The 8,166-nt window shown below is 42.6% G+C and overlaps 1 protein-coding gene across 1 annotated transcript; it reads left to right on the top strand.

The window, feature by feature from the left end:
• Positions 1-281: 281 nt before the first annotated feature.
• On the top strand, positions 282-7,242 carry adra2a (adrenoceptor alpha 2A). The gene is made up of 2 exons (XM_015607965.3): positions 282-2,759; positions 2,956-7,242. Exon 2 carries the CDS (start codon positions 3,134-3,136, stop codon positions 4,322-4,324), a length of 1,191 nt encoding a protein of 396 aa, XP_015463451.3. The 5' UTR covers positions 282-2,759; positions 2,956-3,133; the 3' UTR covers positions 4,325-7,242.
• Positions 7,243-8,166: the final 924 nt, after the last annotated feature.

Genomic DNA, 8,166 nt, shown 5'->3' on the forward strand with positions numbered 1-8,166 from the left:
CTACGTATAGGTCCCATACTTGAAAATATCAATTTGATTTAGTTAGTATATATGTTACATATGCTTGAATATGGAAGTATATTTTGGATACGATTTGTATTTGTTTATATCTATATGATGTCATTTCTGTTATGTATTGTCATATAGCAGATCTCTGTGGGTCAGGAATGCTGTAACTCAGTGCTGCTGTAATGCAGGCAGTGGCCGGCAGGCGGCGCTGTGTGCTTGTGCTGCAGGTCTGCTGTCGGTAATATGAGCAGCTCGTTCTGAAACACGGGTTCGGTTTAATATTGTTTCCAGTGTAAACAGAGCGAGTGTTTGATGTTCAGGGCAGAGTTTGCTGTAGAGGCTTTTATATTTCATTAATTCAATTTGTTTCCTACAGCAGCCTCCCCCAGGATCATGCAGGCTGCCACAGATTTCTACAGGATCCTACAGGTTACTACAGAATCCTACAGGTTCATGCAGGCTGCCACAGGTTTCTACAGGTTACTACAGGATCATGCAGGCTGCCACATATTCTTACAGGTTACTACAGGATCCTACAGGTTCATGCAGGCTGCCACAGGTTTCTACAGGTTCTTACAGGATCCTACAGGCTCTTACAGTCTCCTACAAGTTTTCACAGAAATCTAAAGGTTCCTACAGTCGTTACCAGGTTCCAGCAGGTTTTTCACAAGCTCTAAAAGGTTCCCACAGGTTCCTAAAGGTTTTATCAGGCTTTCACATTTTCCTACAGGCTCCACCAGGTCCACATAATCTTTACCAGGCTCCCACATGTTCTTACAGTCTCTATCAGACTCCCACAGATTCCTACAAGCTTACAAGCGTTCCTAAAGGATCCTACAGGTTCTGACAGGCTCTACCAGTTTCCTACAGGCTTTAACAGGTTCCTACAGGCTCTACCAGGTTACTACAGGCTTCCACAGGTTCCTAAAGGATCCGACAGATTTCTACAGGTTCTGAAAGGCTCCTACAAGTTTCCAAAGAAACTACAGGTTTCTGCAGGCTGCCACAGGCTTGAGCAGGCTCCCACAGGTCCCTACAAGTTCCCACATGTTTCTACATGCTGAATTAAACTCCTGCAGTTTCCTACATGCTATAACAGGCTCCTCCAGGTTAGATATGCAAGAAGTATAGAGGGAGAGAGGAGAGACTAAGGAGAAGTTTTGGGGGAGTAGCATCAGAAACAAAGGAGAAAAGTTTGAAGACTTAAAGAAAAACAATGGTTATGAAGAGGAGAGAAATTAATAAAGAGGAAGCAGTAGGAGGTAGAGAGGAGGAGAATTAAAGAGTAGGAGTTGTTAAAGAGGAGCAGGTATAGGCCATAGGACAATAGTGAGAGATGAGGAGGAGGTGAAAGAGGAGAGTAAAAGAGCAACAGTATGAAGTGAAAAGGAGGAGAAATAAAGGAGTAGTAGTAGAAGGAGGAGATTTAATGAAGAGGTTCAACAATAGAAAACAACCAACAGGAGAAGAAGAGTTAACGGAGCAGCAATAGGAGGAGGATCAATAGCAGAGAAGAGTTGAGGAGCAACATTGGGAAGCAAAGAGGAGGAGAATTAATTAGGTGGAGAGTTGAGGAGTAGGTGGGGTTGATGAGGAGGAGCAACAGAACAATAACAAGGAAAGTGAGAAATGAGGGGAATTGATGTTGATGGAGTGTATGATGAGGAGAGTTGAAGAAGAGCAACAGTAAAAAGCGAAGAGGAGCAATAGGAGAAGGGAAGTAGATGATGAAGAGCAGTAATCAGTAGCAGAGATGCACGTAAAATGAGGAGAAGAGATTATTTGTAGGAGGAGGAGAGTTGAGAAGCAAAATTGGGATGCAAAGGGGAGGAGAATTAATGAAGTGGAAAGTTGAGAAGGTGGGGTTGATGATAAGGAGCAACAGGTGGAGGAGATTTGTTAAGGAGAAACTGATGATGAGGAGCAGTGAAAGTTTTCATGAAAGAGGAAAGGAAAGCCAAAGAGGAGCAAAATATTAGGAGGTAAAGAGAAAGACAGTTTATGAGGAGGAGCAACAATAGTAGAATGAGGAGGAGGAGAAGAGTTGAAGAGCAACAATGGGAAGCAAAGAGGAGGAGAATTAATGAAGTGGAGAGTTGAGGAGTAGGTTGTGTTGATAAGGAGCAGCAACAGGTGGAGGATCAATAGCAGGAGGAGATTTGTTAGGGAGGAACCAAAGAGGAAGGGAAAGCCAAAGAGGAGCAAAATATTAGAAGGTAAAGAGAAAAACAGTTTATGAGGAGGAGCAGCAGAAAGTTGACGAGGAAAAGAAACAATAGGATGAGGAGAGATAAAGCGAGGGTGTAGCAACAGCAGGATGAGGAGAAGAGAGTAGGAGGAGGAGGAGCTGATGATGATGATGATGATGATGAAGGAGTGTAGTGCTCTGAAACCCTCATGTATTTTTCTTGGTTCCCACGCGCTCCTGCTCCAGGCTGGTGTGGCGGAGGGAGTGGTCGACACACAGAGAGAAGAGGAAGTGCATTACGCACACACCGACTTTCTCTCTCTCTCTCTCTCTGTTTCTCTCACTCTCACACACAGGCGCACTGTTGCACACACAGCAGGCTAATGTGATTAAACAGACCCAGACGCGGCGCGAGCGGCTCTGAAGGCGACTGAGCGTAAAGTGAGAGCTGCAGCCGGGTTCTCGTTTACAGCTCTGAGTGATTTTACTGTTTGTTTGTTTTTTTTTTTCTTATTTTCTACTCTGGATCATCAATCAAGTTCTGCTGGATTGATTTGAGCTGGTAAGCTTTAATCTTATTTACTTTAATCCTTTTTAGAGCACTACTGTTCACTCAGAGCACCAGCAACCAGCACGGTTCCTGTAGTTTAAGTTTGTTTTTAACAACCTCTTCTAAATTCTGAAATGCCTTAAATTAATTCCAGTAATTCCAGTGGGTTGTTTATTTATTTATTGTTCTTATTATTATTTATTTTCAGGGTCAAGCAATATCCCAAAGTATTATGCGGTCTCTCCAGTGCTCAGAGTCCTGTAACGGCGTGGAGGGAACACTCTCCAGCATGAACTGAACACCCACCTGTTTTTATATTGTGCTTTATTTTGTGGACTCGACACCACCTGTGATCCAAACCAAGACTGATGTAAAAGCTCTCAGCTATGGGGTGTGAAAATATGACCATTGCAATGGAGGGCGGAGGGGCGTCACCCTTGATGCAGGCGTCACTGGTGGTGCTTGTAGTCCTGCTCTTCCTCCTGACTGTTTCTGGTAACCTGCTGGCGGTGATCGCCGTGTTCACCAGCCGGGCGCTGAAGGCTCCGCAGAACCTGTTTCTGGTGTCTCTGGCGTCGGCCGACATCTTGGTGGCGACACTGGTCATGCCGTTCTCCCTGGCCAACGAGTTGATGGGCTACTGGTATTTCGGTCCGGTGTGGTGTAAGATCTACTTGGCCCTGGATGTACTATTCTGCACGGCCTCAATCGCCCACCTGTGCGCCATCAGTCTGGACCGCTACTGGTCCATCACTCGAGCTGTAGAGTACAACCTGAAGCGAACGCCACGCCGCATCAAGTGTGTAATCCTGGTGGTGTGGGTCATTGCTGCCGTCATCTCCTTCCCACCTCTTACCATCATGAAGGAGGACGAGCCAATAAATGATCCCCCTTCCTGCCAGATCAACAAAGACAAGTGGTACATCATCTCCTCCTGCATTGGCTCCTTCTTCCTTCCCTGTATCATCATGGTGCTCGTCTACATCCGCATCTACCAGATCGCCAAGAGCAGGACCAGGACTCCGCCAGGCGACCGCAGGAAGAGGGATGACGAGAAGAAAGAAAATGGCCACTGCCACGAAAGGCTCAACGGTGATGCTGCAAACGGCAACGACAAGGATGACAAAGGTGATGTCAATGCTGTTGACATGGAGGAGTCTTCATCATCTGATCACAAGGTGACCAATCCCTGTGCCAGCAAGAAGAAACGAGCTAAAGGAAAAACCAAGCTGAGCCAGATAAAGCCTGGCGATGATATAAACAAGCGGGAAAACGCAAATCGAGGCACCAAGTCCAGCCGCTGGAAGGGCCGCCAGAACCGCGAGAAGCGCTTCACCTTCGTCCTGGCCGTGGTCATCGGCGTCTTCATGATCTGCTGGTTTCCGTTCTTCTTCACGTACACTCTTAGGGCATTGTGCGAGTCCTGCTGCGTGAACGAGACACTCTTTAAGTTCTTCTTCTGGTTCGGCTACTGCAACAGCTCGCTCAACCCCATCATCTACACCATCTTCAACAATGACTTTCGCAGGGCCTTCAAGAAGATACTCTGCCGAGGAGACAGCAGGAGAGTTGCGTGAGTTTGAAGCTGTTGGACAAGATGCTAAAAGTTTACAGTGCTGATGGATCAGCTGCCTTTTCTAAACAATAGCCTTATCTGTTTTAACGTGACTCAAAACAAGCGACCCTGTAAAGGGAGGGACCGAACTGAGCCAGATCAAGAACGGTGATGCCTTGAGCAAAAAGGACGACAAGAAATAGGGTCTCGCCGTGAGCGAGGGACGCTACCGGAGGGGCTCTTCACCTCTGTCTGTTCTGACTGTGGAGCTCTGCAGCTCTTCCTGCTCTTCAGGCACTTAGTTTGGTTCAGAATCTGCAGGAGCCTCTTAACATTATTTCGAGGGCCTTCAAGTAGATTTTCTGATGAATGTTTTCTAGAGTGTGTTGAAGACAATCGGGAAAAAAAGAGTCTGTAGAAAGTTGATGTTTTGCACCAGAAATCTGCAGGCTTTCCTATAGGACTTTTTGAAAGAAGCCAAATTAATCAAGCAAGATAAACCCTGCAGAATGATTGACTGTTTTACATAGATATACAGTTACCTCCCCTTTCCAGTCTTCATCTTTACCCACAGCAAGAAAGAAACAGCAGCCCTCCATCGACTCTCATCGACTCTGCTCTGTTTTACAGCCTGTTCTGAGCACAGCGGACTGATAAGTGGACTGATACAGGTCCAGGTTTACTGACACAGTGCTGTGTGATATACAGCCGGCTGATTGGCTGAGGGGATGTGTGTACAGTAAACAGTAATATTCGCCGCTCTGTTGAAACATCGGCCCTCAATTTGGCACCTGCTTTTATAACGCACATCATTCAAGGAACTAAACAGAGTGATAAGAATAAAGCGTCCTCCAGTGCTCTGCTCTGTAAATATCACAAATCACACACAACTAGTGGGAACAAGTTGCGTCATTGTCGTAAGAGAGTTTTACGTGTTTCATGCACTGTATGTCCAAGTGTTTTGGGACACCTGTTCTAGTACATGGCTTCAGCTAATTCATTTACGTTGCACTTATTTCTGACAAGATAGATGTGAAAATGCACACAGATAAGAAACTTATCTAGTGCCTGTAGAAAAGTATTGCCAATTGAAAAGGACCCTCTGGAACAGACAGACAGACAGACACTCACTGAGTTCACTATCTAGATTGTAATAAAATTGGACACTTTGTACTAGGATTGCCATCCATCCTGTAAAATACAGAATGTCCTTTATTCTGCAAATTGATTTGTTCTTTATTTCCATGAGTTTCTTTGATTTTACCAAATTGAAAAGCTCTGGAATATAATCAAGAGGAAGATGGATGATTACAAGCCATCAAACCAAACTGAACTGCTAGAATTTTTGCACCAGCAGTAAAGCAGCATAAAGTTATCCAAAAGCAGTGTGTAAGACTGGTGGAGAAGGAGAACATGATGTCAAGATGCATGAAAAAAACTGAGATTAAAAACCAGGGTTTTTCCACCAAATATTGATTTCGGAACTCTTAAAACTTTATGAATATAAACTTGTTTGCTTTGTATTATTTGAGGTCTGAAAGCTCTGCATCTTTTTTGTTATTTCAGACATTTCTCATTTTCTGGAAATAAATGCTCTAAATAATAATATTTTTATTTGGAATTTGGGAGAAATGTTGTCTGTAGTTTTATAGAATAAAACAACAATGTTCATTTCACTCAAACATAAACCTATAAATAGCAAAATCAGAGAAACTACATTTTATAGCACACTATAAGAGTCTGCTTTTCTGTGTATTACAGACAGAAAACAGCACTCTTACGTTTTTTATTTCTCCATCACTGGAGATAAATCAGGTCTAAAAGGGTTAAACCCTTAATTCAATAGAAACCATATAAATCAAAAGTACACAGGTGTCCCACTACTTTTGTCCATATGGTATATGTGTTGATGCAGTTCCTGTACTGTTGTATATGGATGGTTAATGTGTTTTTATCATTCCTCTCACTGTTCTGAGAGCAGTGGAGGGAAGCTTTTCTGAGAGACGCTGCTTTGATATGCGACTCATCTGCACATCCCAGATTACCCATGATGATGCTTTTAAGAAAATGTAAAGAATAAAGTCGAGATGTGGAAAGAAATGAGATCTGCGTCCTGTACTTTCAGCACTGCCGGTGTACCAGTCTGTGTTTCTCAGGCGTATTGGAGTGTTTAAGTGGTTCCTGGGACAGAAATTTACAAATGCATCTCAAAAAATTTGATTATCATTGAAAAGTTACTTTATTTCAATAATTCAGTTAGAAAATGTGAAACTCATACATTATATAGATGTATTAAACACAGAGTGATCTATTTTTTTGTGTTTATTTCTTTATTGTTGATGATTATGCAGCTTACAGCCAATGAAAACCCAGCATCTCAGAAAATTACAATATTATATAAGAACAATTGGTACTTTTAATTGTCAGTGTGGGCAATGTGCAAAGTCCTGCTGGAAAATGAAATCCGCATTTCCACAAAAGTTGTTATCAGCAGAGGGAAGCTGTAAGATATGAAGTGCTGTAAGATTTAGCAGGAAAACAAAACTGCACTGACTTTAGACTTGATAATAAAACACAGTGGATCAACACCAGCAGATGACAGACACAAGGAGACACACAGTCAAATCTTACAGCACTTCATGCTTCCCTCTGCCGATAACTTTTTGGAGACGCAGATTTTAGTTTCCAGCAGGACTTGGCACACTGCCCACACTGCCAAAAGTACCAATTGGTCTTATATAATATTCAAATTTTCTGATACACTGATTTTTGGGTTTTTATTGGCTGTAATCCATAATCATCAACAATAAAATAATTTTTGAACTGAATTACTGAAATAAAGTAACTTTTTTTTCAATGTTATTCTGATTATGTTTTTAGCTGCACCTGTATATTGGGCTTTGAAATATTCCTCATATGTTGTATAATTTATTATAAAAGCACTGATATTTGTAACCACTCTAATGATGTGTTATTCCTACTCCTATTGGGGAACGGTTCACTGAGAGTCTCTGTCGCTGGATTCGCTCCATTAGGTAAATTGATGTCACGCTGGTGAGACAGACTCGCAGCAGATAGACCGGTCTCACAGCAACAGGGTCTCCCTCTCCTCCCGCCGCTTACACTGTCCTGCACTTCGGTAAAAGAGACGAGACTGAACTGCAGGACAGTGTTTATCAGCCCGGGCCTGAAGTAACTACATGCTGCAGGTACACCTGATTCTGGTTCAGAGTCCAGAAGAACCGAGACGCTGTTTTTACTGCTTGATCAGAAATTTACAGATTTTTCTTGGGAAGAAAATCCACAAAGCAAAGGTTTTCAAGCTGTTCATTTTCTTCAGTGCATCATAATACTCAATCACTTTATAGTTCCAGTTATGCAGGTGTTTTACTGATTAAACAGGTGTGCTGTAAACCTACAGCTACTTTTACTCATTGAGGAGAAGACTAGTCACCCCTGATCTAAAGTCTTTTTTTATGTTTCTAAAGCTGTAATTTCACTAGAAATAATTTAATATTTGCTCTGTTTGAAATACAGTAGGTTGGACTCTGGGTTGTATATCCATGCTGCATGCTGTAAATCTGTTCTTCAACCCACATTTACTTTATTAACCAATAAATGAAAACAGTCGTGAGGGAGCATCATTGCTTTCTAATAATACTAATACTACTAATAATAATAATCTTAACCAAGCAGCACTGTTTACATGACAACACCACCACCCCCCCTCCACACACACACACACACACACATCAAAGGGGTCAAACATGGGCCCTATCTGATGTGTACACTGCAAACAGGGCTTATATGGGACCAATTTAAAACCACAATGTGGTTAAAACGTGGTAAACATGGAAAACTATA

This window comes from Astyanax mexicanus, chromosome 23 (assembly GCF_023375975.1).
Source record: "Astyanax mexicanus isolate ESR-SI-001 chromosome 23, AstMex3_surface, whole genome shotgun sequence".
NCBI lineage: Eukaryota > Metazoa > Chordata > Actinopteri > Characiformes > Acestrorhamphidae > Astyanax > Astyanax mexicanus.